The sequence below is a fragment of the Lepidochelys kempii genome, chromosome 6 (assembly GCF_965140265.1).
Source record: "Lepidochelys kempii isolate rLepKem1 chromosome 6, rLepKem1.hap2, whole genome shotgun sequence".
Taxonomy (NCBI): Eukaryota; Metazoa; Chordata; order Testudines; family Cheloniidae; genus Lepidochelys; species Lepidochelys kempii.
Window position 1 is genome coordinate 91034618 of NC_133261.1, and position 16354 is coordinate 91050971.

Here is a 16354-nt window from a genome sequence, read left to right on the forward strand (position 1 = left end):
ATCTGGATTTTTCTACAATTGTTTCAGTTGTTGTATTCAAGAGTTAATAACGAAGTAAGAATATATATTAAAATTTTAAACCTAACCAGTGTCCCTTAAGTGACTTGACACAAGATGTCAGAACATGTTAGTATTAGAGTTGAGTAGGTCTAATATTTATTTTTCGTTCTTTCTATAGGAATTAGATACAATGCTCCTGCCAGATAATAATTTGTAACTTATTATCTGCAAAAAACTAGTTTTCATATGCCCACGTAGCCCCGGGAATCATGGGTAAAGTTGCCTCCTCCCACCAAAAAATCTGAAATGGTGCCCCTGCAACACTTGAGTTATAATTCAGGTTAACTTTCAGTGAAGCCAAGCCCTCAGGCAGTGGAGTTGTGATTGCTAAACTGTTGTGAAACTCAAGCTAACAGTTCGTGGCTGCTAAGAAACCCCAAGCACTGTAATCTGAATGCTGTCCCCATAGTGATGGAATTAAGGGTTCAAGGCTTTGTCTATGGTTCTCAGCTCGCCTCCCAGGCTGACCTCCCAGGCACGGAGCTTCACCAGACTGGAGACCCGTCTCCCAGGGAAGGTGTAGTTAGGGCGCCCCGAGGGCAGCGATAAACGCAGGGACGGGCGGGCACGTTGCGGGGAACCAGCCCCCGGAACCCCCGCATGGGAGAGAGCAGCTGAGAGGAAGGGTGGAAACCTTGCCCGCGACAGGACCCAGAAGGCGCCAAGGCGGTGGCCTCCAGTCTGTTGTTCCTCCGCCCCCCCGCCCAACAAGATGGAGGCCGACAGCCTGCCTCTGAGCGGCGCTCTAGCTCCTCTTTGCCCCTCTCTTTTGTCCAAGCCGACATGAGGGAAGAAGAGATCAGGGTTTCAGCGACACTCTAGTCCCAGTTAGTTCACCTCTCTATTGTCCGTGTTGTTCCGCCGGTGCCCGGCCACCTTATAGCCCGGGCTGATCGGTGGGTGGCGCTCTAACTTCAGCGAGCCCCTCTCTATGGTCCAGGCTGGGGGCACTCTAACTTCCTGCACGGCACTCTTCTGTCCCGGAGGTCCAACGAGCCTCGCTACGCAGGCACTGTGCGTCGCACGCGCTGCTGCTGTCGCCAGTCGCCGCGGCCTGTGGAAGCTCCGATCTCCGCTTCGGCCGCCGCCTCAGACCCGGCCCCGCCATGTATCCGGCCTGGGGCCTGTACGGTGCGGCGGGGCACTACCCGCCGCCCCCCACCTCGATACCGCCCCCGCCGCTACCCGTCCCCCCGCCCGTGATGCCCCCCTCCGTCCCGCCGCCGAACTACCCGCCCCCGGGCCCAGGTGTGGCCCCCGCGCCCGGCGCCTCGGGCTTCCTGAGCCTGCAGGAGCAGCACCTGGCCCAGCTGCAGCAGCTGCAGCAAATGCACCAGAAGCAGATGCAGTCGGTACTTCTGGGGGGTCCCCCGCCCGGGCCGCCGCCCCCGGGCCTGCCCCCTCCGCCTCTCCCCGGCTCCTTCACCGACTGGCCGCCGCCGCCAGTGCCTCCCCCCGTCCGCAGCTACCAGAAGCAATTCAAGCACCGCGAGCCGCCCCCGCCGCCCCCACCCCGGGACCCCCAGGTCTGCAAGCCCCCGGCGCCCCCCCTGCCCCGAGAGCATGAAACCCTCCAGCCGTCTCAGCCCCACAGCGACTGGGAGCACCTGCCTTCTTCCCCAGTGCCCATGGACATGGAGCTGTCCTCTCCGCCACAGTCGCCCCCGCCGCCTGAGCAGGCCTATCCACCCCCTTCGCAGGCCTATATCCCCCCAGCCCAGTCTGAAGCCTATATTCCCCCAGCCCAGCCACCCCCTTCCCAGTCCCCTCCGCCCCAGTCTTATTTGTCCCATTCTCAGCTCTCCCAGCCACCACCACCGTCCTATTTAGAGCCCCCTCCACCAACTGCCCCTCAATCCTATTTACCCTCCTCCCAATCCTATCAGACACATTCTCAATCTTACTTGTCCCCTTCCCAATCATCCCTTTCCCAACCAGCACAGTCTAGTTTGACACCATCCCTTTCTCAGTCTAAATCTCACTTTGCTGCATCCCAGTCATCCTTGCCCCCTTCCACTCCTGCTCAGCAAGAGGCAGTGCAGAGTGCTGCTAAGGACACCAGTGACAGTTCTGACCAGCACAGCACCCCACAGCCAGACCCTTCCACTATGACCCCCCAGGTAAGAACAAAGTGTCCAACCTGTGCTTTGGTGCCAAGCGTGGCTCCAGTTTGGAAAAGGTAGTGATGGGAACTGATCATTTACAGATGTAGTGTGGGTTGTAAAGATGGTCAACTAAAGACATAAAATAGAGAAACAATAAACGAATTTGTTTAAATAAAACAAAATTTTTGGCTTCAGCTCACAAAAGCCAGGAATGGTACAGATGAGACTAAAATTCCATAAACTCCAGTTGAATGTACATTTTGTATCCTCAAAAAGAAAAGGAGTACTTATGGCACCTTAGAGACTAACAAGAACTCCTTTTCTTTTTGTGAATACAGACTAACACGGCTGCTACTCTGAAACCTGTCATTTTGTACCCTGTAGTAGTTGGTTTTCAAGAGCCAGCAGTTCCCAAGCACAATGGGATGTTTCAGCCTTGACTGAACTTTATCCCCTTAGTGGATTTTTCAGATTTTTAGGGCCCCGATCGTGCAAAGTACGTTGTGCAGATGAACTGCACGGATCCCTATTGACTTCATTGGGCCCTCCATACCAATGCAGCAGTCCACCGGTATTTTATAGGATTGCCGCCTGGTTTTGTGTTGCATAGTTTCTTGTTTTGATTTTTCTCTTACAGTAATATTTTTCAGTTGTTTATGAACACAAATCCTATAACAGTGCAAACTGGCCATACCTGGAATAGTTAAGGTTACAAAAGTATTTCCATTATAGACCCTAGATGCCTGTTTGTTCGGTTTTCAGAAATAGTTAGACTTTGGCCTAAATGTGTTCATGCTTGATCTCTTCCTAAAAGTGAACTTTTATGAGGGAAAAGTCTTTTCAAAAGTTTTTGAATTTGGTGGGAGTGAAAAATATACTTTTTACTGTTAAAAACACTTATGTCGTAGGTGGACACTTTTATAATGTTATTGATAGGCACTAGCTGGTTTTTTACTTCTGTAGAAATGGGGACTCCTCTTGTATTCATTTTTTCTTTAACCTCCCTCCCCTCAAAACAAAATAGTAAATTAGATGTAGATTCAGTATTCTCGTTCAATAACTGAGCACTCAAAAGTGCTAGATTTTAGGAGGTTGAATATTAAATGTTAACATGCTCCCCCCTCGCTTTGTTGCTATCCATTATGATAGCGTCTGTAATTTCATTATGCTATACTATTTTTAAAATAATACAATACAATAATTATTTTGACAACCACACATACATCTGAAAGAACATAGTCATAATTAATGAATTATTGCAATGCATACTTAGGGGAGCAGAGTTGTGACTGAATATACACTGCTACCTTTTGCATTTTCTGATTATTTTGCCCTAACTTTGCATTATTGTAGTTTACTGAATTTGATACAATACAAAATTAAATGTTAATTTAAAAAGAAAGTGGTACCTAAAGGGTCGTAAAGATTGAACATTGAAATAGTATAACTTCTACTGATCTGCGGAAGAAGAGTTATGGAATCTTTCTCTTTTTTAATTAATGACAATCTAGTCTAGGCAGAAGATAATTTTCTGATTATCTCCTGTAGTAACAGTGTCCATAGCCAAACAGAATGCTGCTTTCCCCTCTCCCCCCACATATTCAGTAGATTATGCAAGAAATTGCAATTTGTCATTTGTAATTCTTTGTTATATTATTTGTCTTCCACTGTGTAACATTGACAGATCTCTGTGTGTGATTTTGGTTTAGAGTCCCATGCCATGTGACACATTTTGCAGCACAGTGAAAATAAGGTTCCTGTGTCTCCTTATGGCAAGGTATATCTTTCCAGAAACACTTAGGCCAGTGGTTCTCAAACTTTTGTACTGGTGATCCCTTTCACATAACAAGCCTCTGAGTGTGATCCCCCCACCCCCCTTATAAATGAAAAACACTTTTTTATATATTTAAAACCATTATAAATGCTAGAGGCAAAGCGGGGTTTGGGGTGGAGGCTGACAGCTCGCAACCCCTCCTCGCCTTGTAATAACCTCGTGACCCCCTGAGGGATCCCAACTGCCAATTTGACAACCCCTGACTTAGGCAATGTCTGCACTACCATTTATGTTAGTATAATTTATATCTTTCAGGGATGTGAAAAAACACTCCCCTGAGCGACATAAGTTATACTCACATAAGTCGCCGGGAGAGCTTCTGCCACTGACATAGTTACCAGTTACCGCGGCTCGTTGGGGGTGGTTTCATTATGATGACGGGCGAGCTCTCTCCTGTCAGCATAGAGAGGCTACACAAGAGAGCTTACAGCGGCGCAACTGCATCGGTACAGCTGTGCCACTGTAAGCTCTCTAGTGTAGACATAGCTTTAATAAGTGAAGTATCTACCAAAATTTATTTATAGCATGCCATTCACTTTGGTATCTGGGTGCATATTCTGTTGAAAATTAAACAAAGATTATGTATATTTTCCTATGAAGGATACCTAAGCTTCACAGCCCTGTGTTCTGGACTGCTGTATTGTTTTCCTTTTCCTTGCTTATCATCTCTGTTGTTTTCTTCCATGAGCATCACCAGATGTTGTTGTTTTTTTTTTACCATCCTGAGGAAGGACTTGCTGCATAAATAGATGGGTCTTGCATTATGCAGTAAAGGCTCTCAGATTCATCCTGATATTTTTGTAGTGACCAAGACCCCCAAGTTTTTCACCCTGGACTCTGGCAGTCACACTGCTTGCATAGAGTCTTGCTGTCCTGGTGTGCCATTAAAGGTTTGAAAACTGAGGACTAGGTCCTTGAAATGGATACAGAACTAAATGGAGAGTTAGTGGAACAAATGGTATGTTGACATGATGCACTTCTTTGGTTTTCTTTGTTTGAGTTAGGCTGAGGCTGCTGTATGTTATACCAGGTGGAGCTTCTGTGTGACCTTCACAATTGGGCATTTGATAGAAGTTGTGTTGTGGTAATTTAATCTAACCAGAAGGTGATGATATCTATTTCACTGTGGTGAGATCCTTCCTGAGAGGAACAGGTGTAAACCAATGATACTCAGACTGCAGCTCTCTAATGTTTCTCCTGGGACTCTTTGCAACATGTTATATTAAAACACTATGTGAGTTGTTAATTAACCAATCAGGGATACTTTTACTATGTTATTAACCAAATTAAGTTATCAACTTGCACTGTGAACTTTGCTGTGAAAATAATATATATTTATGTATAAATTAATATTTTCTCTGTCATACTCTTTAAATATGAATAGCATTATAGTAAATGAAACAATTAATTCACACTACTGTAGCTCTTTTGGGTACTGTTGGTAGCTAATTTGGCTCCTGAACGACTTGAGGTCTCAGTATCACTGGTATAAACCATTGGTTAGTCAAGGATGGAAGAAGAAGCTCCTTGTTGTTGTTGCATTCCTTGTGTATAGGAGTATCAGTGATTGCAGTAGGACTCCAAGAATAGTTACCACCTTGACACTGGGAGAGTAGAAGCCCTCAGTCAAAGATGAGGACTTAAGTTCCCACCATCTCTCTGAAATGTATCCTTCACCAGTATTTCCTCTGTTTTGCTCAGTCTGAGCTTTAGACATCTGTTTTTCATCCATTCACTTTTTTCAGGGCTTGTCTATGCTACCCGCTGGATTGGCGGGCAGTGATCGATCCAGCAGGGGTCAATTTATCACGTCTAGTATAGACACAATAAATCGACTGCTGAGCGCTCTCCCATCGACTCCGGTATTCCACCAGAACAGAAGCGCAAGCGGAGTCGATGGGAGAGTGTCAGCTGTCGACTTACTGCAGTAAGTAGATCTAAGTACGTAGCTGAAGTTGTGTATCTTACGTTGACCCCACGCGGTAGTGTAGACAAGTCCTCCGTCAGATGCTGGGACATAAAGTGGTTCTCGCTTCATGTGCTGTGAAGGAGATTTACAGCTGAGTGTCGTCATATTGGTGGTATTGGAGCCTATGTCGTATGACCTCTCCTAGAGATTAATCTATATATTGAGAAGGAGAGGAGATAGGATGATTTCACAAATGACTAGACTTTCAGGGCAGAAGAGCAGTTGTCTATCATGACTGTCATCTTTTATTTATCTATGTCACAGCCATCACTATTGTATAAAATCATGTTATGTGACATGTCTTTGAAAGGAATGTTTAAATCCAGCTTAGTGCTGTTCTGCATGCCTCTGCTAGGTCTTGAATGCAAAAGCAACTCCTAACACAACATGGAGTTGAAGGCTGCTGAGAGATCCCATGCTGTAAGTATGGATGTTTGTCCTCCACCCATAGCCATGAGAGCTTCTCTATGTCATATCCTGATCTGAATCCTGATTTGCAGGATATTGGCAGAGGTCAATGGCAGAATCTAGAATGATACCATCTCCTATCATAGACATATAGTCCCCAAAATATCATTTTAGAGAAGTGATTTTCTGCATAGATCTGCTCTTTAAATTCGTCCATTTCACACCTCACTACTAGAAATAGGCCCTTTTAATTCAGGCATAAGATATATGGGTAGAGGAAGTTTGCACTGCACATGCTTATTTTATACCTATTTTGAAGATGAATTGGAAACTTTAGTCTTAAGGAATCTCATCGGGCACCATTCACCAATGCTGAATTTATACCTGCATTTAAAAATAAACTGTTGTTCCTGTTAGCTTCTCTGCTGTTCCCATGCTGGTTTTTCAGAAGTGGCTCTTCTTGCCAGTGTGTGGGTAGAAAAGATGAACAGGAAGAGTATGAAAGATGTGGGACAGTCACAGATTCTCAAAAGAGAGGAAATTGCTAGTTGAGCTTGTGTTTTCATATTCCGCACCATTCCGTGAGCTTTAGGATAAGCTTTTCCATATCCTCACATTATGGCTATAAAATACCAATCTCTGTCCCCTGTATTTTGCTAGAGTTCTTATAAAAGCTATATAAATTCTCTTGATGAATGGGACTTCAGTATACATTTTTAGTAAACATTCAGTATTCTGAATTTATAAAGTTAGAATTTAGTTCCTTTTGTATCTTATTTTAAATCTGAGCTCATGGCATTTCATTGAGTTTTTAGTGTGTGAGCAGATTATAGAACCATAATCACTAGGAAGTTTCTTCCAATTTTATCCTTGATATTTGGGCTGGGCAGTGAAAATCCTGATGAAGTATATTTTATTGAGCTACCTACTATTTTGAAAACGTATAAAAACATTTGAGAGCTGAGCTATTCCTTGTCATTATTTCAACCTGGAGGAGATGAATGCTACTTGATTACAAAACCTAGAAAAGGGGATTTATAATGGATAATATATATCCATTTGTCTATGTGTGACACACATGGAGAAAGTGAATATCTTGGGAAATTCTACAGCAGAGGAAATTCTTCAGAGAAAGTCTAAACGTCAGAATATGCCATCAGACCTTGTGGAACCATGTTCCAAAGAACAGGCCTTTCAGCTATAAAGCACCTGTACTTTGAACATATTTAAAGATGAGGACTTAATGCTAGGAGTTTGACTATCTCCGTAGCTGGTCTTGTCTTATTTCTGGCATCACCATCTGGTTACCTTGCAGCTCCCAGATGCCAGTGAGGTTAGACGACAGCTTTTTATAATCTGAACTCAAGATACTGTGTTCTGTCTGATTGGTTGTTTGTCCCAGTCTCCTTCCACATCTCTTCCTCACAGTTTCTTTGCTGCCATCCTCACTCTTCCCGCTATCCATAGTCGTCTCCATTTATCCCTTCCCTTTCTTTCCTCTGTGCATTTCTTCCTTCAGTGTCCTTCAGCCCCCTTTCCTTTTACCCGGTTCCATGGCTCCGATCAATTCTCCTCATCCAACTTTTCCATTATCCTACCCCATCTGAGCTCCATAATAAATACATATACCAAGTTGTTAATAAAATAATGAAATGGAATTAACAAGTCCATTCACTCCAATCCCTTAGCTCATATGTTGAACACCTTCCTCTCCTTTCTGTTTTTTGCCTTCTTCGGTTTTAAGTTCTTTGGGATAGGAACTGCATCTTCCTTCATGTCTGTATAGCACCTAGGACAGTCGTGCCTGAAACCTGATAAGGGGTTTTGACCTATTGCTTCTCTGTAATGATGGTAGAGAAGTGAGTTATTACAATGAAACAGGCATAAAAACTTTTCTGGAGACTGTTTTCTCTGCCAGATTTCAGTGATTATCTTGGTGGGTTATCTTTATCTGTTTTTGTCTATTAAACCTGGTTGCTACTGTAATTCTCACAAACTTTTTGTATATTATAGGAACAGCAACAGTACTGGTACCAGCAACACTTGCTAAGTCTGCAGCAGAGGGCAAAAGCACATGCACAGGGACAGCAGCAACCGAAGGGTCCAGGAATAATAGTGAAGGATGCACCTGAGCAGAGAATACAGCAAGAAGAAGGGAAAGTGACTGCTCCTAATCAGCAGTCTGACCCGCCTTTACTTAACGAGCCCCTCATACCAGCTTCCAAAAAAGAGGAGCCTCCTGTCTCATCTACTGAACCTAAGGTACGCTATGCAAAGATGCTATTCCTTATGGGACATTCGTTCAAAAAAAAAAAAAAAAAGTTTTCCTCCTGCCTGGGTCTGAATAATAATACCTAGACTTTAGATAGTGCTTTTCATCAGTAGATCTCAAAGCATTTTGCAAAGAAGGTCAGTATCATTATCCCCATTTTACATGTGGGGAAATTGAAGTACAGAAGGCAAGTAAGGTACCTGGGATCATCCAGCAGGCCAGACACACATCTCTTGAGTCCAATAGACCCCAAACCTCTTGAGTCCAAGTCTAGTGATCTATTCACTAGGCCATATTGCCTCCCAATTAATAGACTTTACAGTTGGGAAAGACAGGTCTGGGTACACATCTCCCTGGTCTGGCAGGTTTGGAACTAGTAAAATCTTTTTCAGGGACAAGCTGCTTCCTCAGTTTTGTTAGGTGATGCGTAGGGTCCCTTTGCATTTACAGAGTCCTTCTCCTACAGATTTGAAAGACTTCTGCATTTGGGACCCATGCTCCCTGCCATGGTGAAGTGAATAGTGTTCAGAGATTATGAACCGTATTTGTCTCTAATGCCAGTAGGTCAGATGACATCTCAGAAAAAGTGAATTATTTTAAAGAAAAGAGGATAAGGGAAATGAATGAATTACTGTAGTCCCAATTAGCTAATCTCGTGCTCCCTAGTTCCTTAACCTGAAATCCCTGAATGACTTTTCCTTGTTAGCGTTCAAGATTTTTACTTGTATCCCTCTGTATGATTTGCTCATCCTACTTGCTGAATCGGAAGGTATTAGTACCTTTCCCCTTTGCAGCTGCATGTATACATCTTGCAGTCAGGATTAGAGATGTGCCTGAGCTAGTACCCCACATTCAATCTAATGCCTCTATCACCAAGACATGCATCTGAACTTAATAGCTCAGGCCTGAACCAGAATACTAAATCCAAACACACCAGAATTTTGGCATAGTTTGGATTTTGATTTAATTAATCATTCCAATTTTTAGCTGAGATGCATATTACTTTCCCGTTAAGTGCTGGAAAGGAGAGTGGTGATTTTGCCTTCCACTCCAGACCTTGAAAGATAATGATTCCTTTGTTAAAGAATAGGGTCATAGTCTGTGCCTAATAACCAAGAAGTTTTGCCCAAAAACCTTTCTGCCCATTTGCATAGTGATGGTTTTTACTTAGAATATGCAGGCAAATTCTCTCAAATCTGATTTTTGGCTTGAACTATTCCCCTTATTGAAGAAGATAAACAAAATCATCTATTCTGATAGTGTCATAGAAAGTCAGAACACCAAAATTCAGGGTCACAGAATTATTAACTGCCATGAAACTTCTGTGAATTTGGTTATGCTTAAGAACATAAGAGTGGCCATACTGGGTCAGACAAAGGTCCATCCAGCCCAATATCCTGTCTACTGACAGTGGCCAATGCCAGGTGCCCCAGAGGGAGTGAACCTAACGGGTAATGACCTAGTCTCTCCTGCCATCCATCTCCACCCTCTGACAAACAGAGGCTAGGGACACCATTGCTTACCCAAAAGTAAGCTTGTTTAGGTGTTGTGCTTGAATGAGCTTTCCCTTAGTTATAATAATTATATTTATCTTTAGCTGAATATTGAACCTCCTGAGGACTCTGAGGAAGATTTGAGATTGCAGCAGTTGCAGGTGGCAGCAGCTCAGTGGCAGCAGCATCCACACCATCGAGTTGGCTTTCAGTATCAGAGAATAATGCAGAAGCATGCCCAACTGCAACAGATCCTACAGAAGTACCAGCAGATTATACAACAGCCACCACCCCCACAGGTTAGTCATTGAGAAACTGGGATTTGGTATACCTCTTGGATGATGTAACACTCATGGTCTGATAAGAAGTATGTAGTATAATAATTTCTTCTGGCTGACTTGTTTGCCTTGCTCTCTCATTAATCGTTGTTCATGGGCAAAGACTTAGCTTCCCCCTTCCCTGAGAAGTTACTTTCCAGTCTCAGTTGAAGAGTAACAAGAATATTTAGAGATGTTGATGGGAGCAGTTTCATATGAGGCATAATTAAAAAGACTATTTATTGACATGGGATACAATTCTCAAAATCGTCTAAGGAGCACTGTAGGCTCCTAAGAGCCTGTTAGTTTTGAAAATGGGACCTAAGTGTCTTTGAAAATTTTACAGTAGGACGGCTTAGTTTAGAAAAGAAAAGGTTACTTAAAATGGCAGGAACAGAAAGAGCTGGTTGGGTGCCCTTATTTACTGTGTCCTCCAATACAAGAAAAAGAGGATATTCAAAAAGACAATGTAAAAGCCAAAATGAATGAAATATTTAGGTAAAGTATAACTAATAATGGAACTCACTGCCAAAGGATATTATTGATATTAATAGATTAGTAAGATTAAAAATAGATTAGACATCTATCAGAATAGCCAATTCAGATAAAACTAATTGTTGTAAATCTTCATGCTTCAGAGTATAAGATTATTGCTAGCTGGGGTCAGTAGGATGGTGTTGGGTAATTAAGTAGATCATGGGATTGTTGGGGTTTAGGGGAGAGCCTATGCCTTCCCAGTTTCTTTGCAAGAGGGACGGTATTTGCCCTTAAAAAACTCCAAACTATTATAGTAGCACTTAGAGACTCCAGCTAAGATTGAACCCCCATTGTGATAGGAGTGGTATGTACATGTGGTGAGAGATACTTTTTGCTTGAAAGAATTTACATTCTAAATAGACAAGACAGACCAGACAAAGAGTAAGAAGTGAAACAGGCACTGAGAGGGAAAGTAACTCACTCAAGGTCACATAGTAGGTTTATGAGAGAGCTGGGAACAGAATCCTGATCTCCTAATTCCCAGTCCAGTGCTCTGTCCAGTAACCACACTGTTTCTTTGTGTGAGTGAGTGAGATTTTTTGTTTGATTGTAGCTGCTGTAAAAAACATGGAGTCCCAATCCTGATTGGATTCTCTGGTCATTACCACAATGAAAGGGGAGAGAGAAAAGATGATAATTAGGCCGTCACATTTTTTCTTGCACAGCTCTTAGTGAACCCTTATTGATTCATATTTTATACAAAATATACTGTTTTAATACTTTTTCATTTTATGTTGCAACAGTGTGACTCAATGAATAATATGTATTGTGTGGGTATTTGCCCCTCCTAGCACTCAAGGATCTGAAAGTCATTAGATAAAGGAAAAGTATATTGGAGACAGTAGTCCCAAGGAAATCTTGGTGAAGGAGACAGGTAAAATAATCTACACGTGGTTCCTAGTGTAGTACATTTTCATGATTTTACAAGGCAGGGTAAAGGAGACTTGCAGTTTGGCCACAGGAATTCAGATACAGATGTGGGTACAGATAAAATATATTGAATAATTAGTGACTGTTGTAGGTTTATTCATAGATTCATAGATACTAAGGTCAGAAGGGACCATTATGATCATCTAGTCTGACCTCCTGCACAATGCAGGCTACAGAATTTCACCCACCCACTACTGCGAAAAACCTCTCACCTATATCTGAGCTATTGAAGTCCTCAAATCATGGTTTAAAGACTTCAAGGAGCAGAGAATCCTCCAGCAAGTGACCCATGTCCCATGCTACAGAGGAAGGCAAAAAACCTCCAGGGCCTCTTCCAATCTGCCCTGTAGGAAAATTCCTTCCCGACCCCAAATATGGCGATCAGCTAAACCCTGAGCATATGGGCAAGATTCACCAGCAAGATACTACAGAAAATTCTTTCCTGGGTAACTCAGATCCCACCCCATCTAACATCCCATCACAGGCTATTAGGCCTATTTACCATGAATATTTAATTACCAAAACCATGTTATCCCATCATACCATCTCCTCCATAAACTTATCGAGTTTAATCTTAAAGCCAGATAGTTCTTTTGCCCCCACTGCTTCCCTTGGAATGCTATTCCAAAACTTCACTCCTCTGATGGTTAGAAACCTTCGTCTAATTTCAAGTCTAAACTTCCTGGTGGCCAGTTTATATCCATTTGTTTTTGTGTCCACATTGGTACTGAGCTTAAATAATTCCTCTCCCTCTCTGGTATTTATCCCTCTGATATATTTATAGAGAGCAATCATATCTCCCCTCAACCTTCTTTTAGTTAGGCTAAACAAGACAAGCTCCTTGAGTCTCCTTTCATAAGACAAGTTTTCCATTCATTGGATCATCCTAGTAGCCCTTCTCTGTACCTGTTCCAGTTTGAATTCATCCTTCTTAAACATGGGAGACCAGAATTGCACACAGTATTCCAGGTGAGGTCTCACCAGTGCATTGTATAACGGTACTAAAACCTCCTTATCCCTACTGGAAATACTTCTCCTGATGCATCCCAAGACCTCATTAGCTTTTTTCACAGCCACATTCCATTTGCAGCTCATAGTCATCCTATGATCAACCAATACTCCAAGGTCCTTCTCCTCCTCCGTTACTTCTAATTGATGCATCCCCAGCTTATAACTAAAATTCTTGTTATTAATCCCTAAATGCATGACCTTACACTTCTCACTATTAAATTTCATCCTATTACTATTACTCCAGTTTACAAGGTCATCCAGATCCTCCTGTATGATATCCCAGTCCTTCTCTAAATTGGCAATACCTCCCAGCTTAGTATCATCCGCAAACTTTATTAGCACACTCCCACTTTTTGTGCCGAGATCAGTAATAAAAAGATTAAATAAGATTGGTCCAAAACCGATCCTTGAGGAACTCCACTGGTAACCTCCCCCCAGCCTGACAGTTCAGTACCTACCTTTCAGTAGGATCCATTGTAGTCTCCCCTTTAACCAATTCCTTGTCCACCTTTCAATTTTCATATTGATCCCCATCTTTTCCAATTTAACTAATAATTCCCCATGTGGCACCGTATCAAATGCCGTACTGAAATCTAGGTAAATTAGATCCACTGCGTTTCCTTTGTCTAAAAAATCTGTTACCTTCTCAAAGAAGGAGATCAGGTTGGTTTGGCACGATCTACCTTTTGTAAAACCATGTTGTATTTTGTCCCATTTACCATTGACCTCAATGTCCTTAACTACCTTCTCCTTCAAAATTTTTTCCAAGACCTTGCATACTACAGATGTCAAACTAACAGACCTATAGTTACCCGGGTCACTTTTTTTCCCTTTCTTAAAAATAGCAATTCTCCAATCATACGGTACAACCCCTGAGTTTACAAATTCATTAAAAATTCTTGCTAATGGGCTTGCAATTTCGGGTGCCAATTCCTTTAATATTCTTGGATGAAGATTATCTGGGCCCCCCAGTTTTGTCCCATTAAGCTGTAGGTTAACTAGCTGTAGATTATTACAAGCGTAATGAGAGATTGTTCTCTTAGTTTGTTTTGTTAGATAAACAAGTTTGATAAGCCCAAACTTGGAGGACTACTACAGTTTACTCAACGTATACCTGGTTTAGTGTTCCAGGTGGTGCTCTCGAATGTGAAGGAAAGTGCATTTAAATTGAATTGCTATGTGCTTGGAGAAACAAATTGAAGAGCTTGGGAAACAAGGCTGCTTGCTACATATATTAGAATATTTGTGGATTGATTTGTGATTCAGTAGGGATGGAGGATATTCTATTAATAGCCCCAAATAGTTTGGTTGTATGCAGAAGTAATCTGTTGCTAATTATACTCTCCCCACTCCCCGGTCCTCCCACCTAGAGTGATGTGGGTTTTTTGTATGGAAGTGTTTGCCCTTATCTATTACTAAAATGTATAGGTTGGAGATATACCAGGCAGGATACGTTTGCTTCTGTTTCTATGTAACTCTTCTCTCAAGCTTCTATTTAAGCTGAAGATTGGGCAGAGGGTGATATTCAAGCATGTTGCTTCAGAAGGAACTAAAAATGTATTCTGCAGCATTTGTATCTCTCTTTCTTGCAGACAATGTCAGTGGATATGCAGCTGCAGCATTATGAGACGCAGCAGAAACAGTTTCAACAACTTCACAAAGAGTGGGAGCGTGAATTCCAAGGATGGCAGGATCAACTTCAGACCTATCCTCACAAAGATCAGCTTCAGGAGTATGAGAAACAGTGGAAAACATGGCAGGGACAGATGAAAGCTACTCAGTCCCATCTGCAGGAGAAAGTGAACTCACTTCGAAACATGAAGAATCAATACACTGGGAATGTTGCATTGCCACCTCCTTTTGTTCCATGCTCTCAAACCTCTCAAGGAGGCATGCCTGTTATGCCTCCATCTTTGCCTTCAGCCACCCCTCCGCAGGTTCCCCCACCTCTGTCTTCTGATCCTCAGTTGTCTAACTCATCTGAACCCCCAACGTCCAGTCTTCAGGTTTTCCAGTCCGCTAAGACAACCAGGCCAGCTCTTCTTCCTATTCCTGATTCTTTTGTATTTAAACTACTTGGCTCATCTGCAACTTTACCTTGTCATTCTGAAATAACTACATCTGGTGACTCTTCAGACCAAGGAAACTGTCAAGTTCATCTGGATAAGCAAGCTGTACCATTTGTTTCTGTCTCTTCTGAACCAGCATCTGGAGAACTGAAAACCTCTACTCCAATATCTTCAACCTATGTACCCCCCACCTCCAGCGTTCAAGATAAACCAGTGAGATCAGGTGGATTGCTTCCAGACCCACCCAGAGGCACATACTTCGAAGGACCAAGAGGTCCTAGGTAGGTCTTTTTCCTTTAGTTTATACACATCCTCATCTATACAGATTCTTTTACTGCTGTCATCACCAAAGTACCTATAGTGCCAGTTGTGCATTAAACAGTGTGAGGAAAATCTGTCACATGTGCTTCATTTTTTGTCATCTCTCTCCAGGGGAAATTGTGGGTGCAGCATAGTGGGTTTTGTTTCGTGGGTTTTTGAAAATCAATTATGTGCACTGTTCACTGTGTTTATCTTATGCCTGGTTGGTCTACACTTAAAATTTAGATTGACACTGAGGGGTGTGAAAAATTCAACCCCCCGATCACTGTAGTTAAGTGGACCTAGCCCCCAGTATAGATGTGGCTATGTTGATATAAATTTTTTTCTGTAGACCTAGCTACTGCTTATTAGGGAAATGGATTACCTATGTGGATGAGAAAACCCCTTCTATTGGTATAGCAAGTGTCTACGTGGCGACTGTGCCGCTATAGTGCCCATAGTGTAGGACATACCCTTAGTGAAAGCAAAGTCAGAGACTTGGGCATTATCTAGGATAGGTCACATCTTTCTAGCGAGATTGTCCTGTGTACCCACACATCTCCATTCTGAAGCACATAGCGTCCCTTTTACAACTACAACAATTGCTCATATGGAAAAGAGGCAGAAAAATATTTCCTGTATTTTTAATTTCTTTTAATGCAAGTTATCTGGAAACATAGAGAAAAGCCAGTGCGATATGACAAACTATCTCACCATAACCCCCTAGCAAGTGCTACGCCGATCCTCTGTCTTGGAGGACAGTTTGGAAACATCTATTTCAAAAATGTTTAAAGTTATCTGTAGGCGCAATCACAATACGTGCTCTTTTCCCTAGGTAGTACTTTAACTTACACATTGTGAAAGGAATTCAGGCAAGTATCCAACTATTATAGACTTGGAGCATCTAATACCTAACTACCAACAAATTAGATGCTGTTGTAAAATCAAGAAATAAAGTAGCTTGAATCCTAAACCCCAGCTACATTTTCTGATGAAGGGTGTGCCGAAGAGATGCCAGGGAAACTCAGAGCTGCTACTTTGCCTCACAA

At 42.5% G+C, this 16354-nt stretch overlaps 1 protein-coding gene across 6 annotated transcripts in view; it reads left to right on the forward strand.

Annotated features, from left to right (window-relative positions):
- The first annotated feature begins 1032 nt into the window (after nt 1-1032).
- YLPM1 (YLP motif containing 1) overlaps nt 1033-16354 on the forward strand; it is a 93295-nt gene continuing 77973 nt past the window's right edge. For 3 of the 6 annotated variants that reach the window (XM_073349185.1, XM_073349183.1, XM_073349184.1), the window contains exons 1-4: nt 1033-2180; nt 8390-8638; nt 10246-10440; nt 14529-15286. In XM_073349185.1, the coding sequence (XP_073205286.1) occupies nt 1167-2180; nt 8390-8638; nt 10246-10440; nt 14529-15286 (2216 nt within the window). In that variant the 5' untranslated portion in view covers nt 1033-1166. The remainder of the gene's footprint in view (nt 2181-8389; nt 8639-10245; nt 10441-14528; nt 15287-16354) is intronic. The other 3 variants (XR_012159494.1, XM_073349182.1, XM_073349186.1) reach the window with 2 other exon arrangements.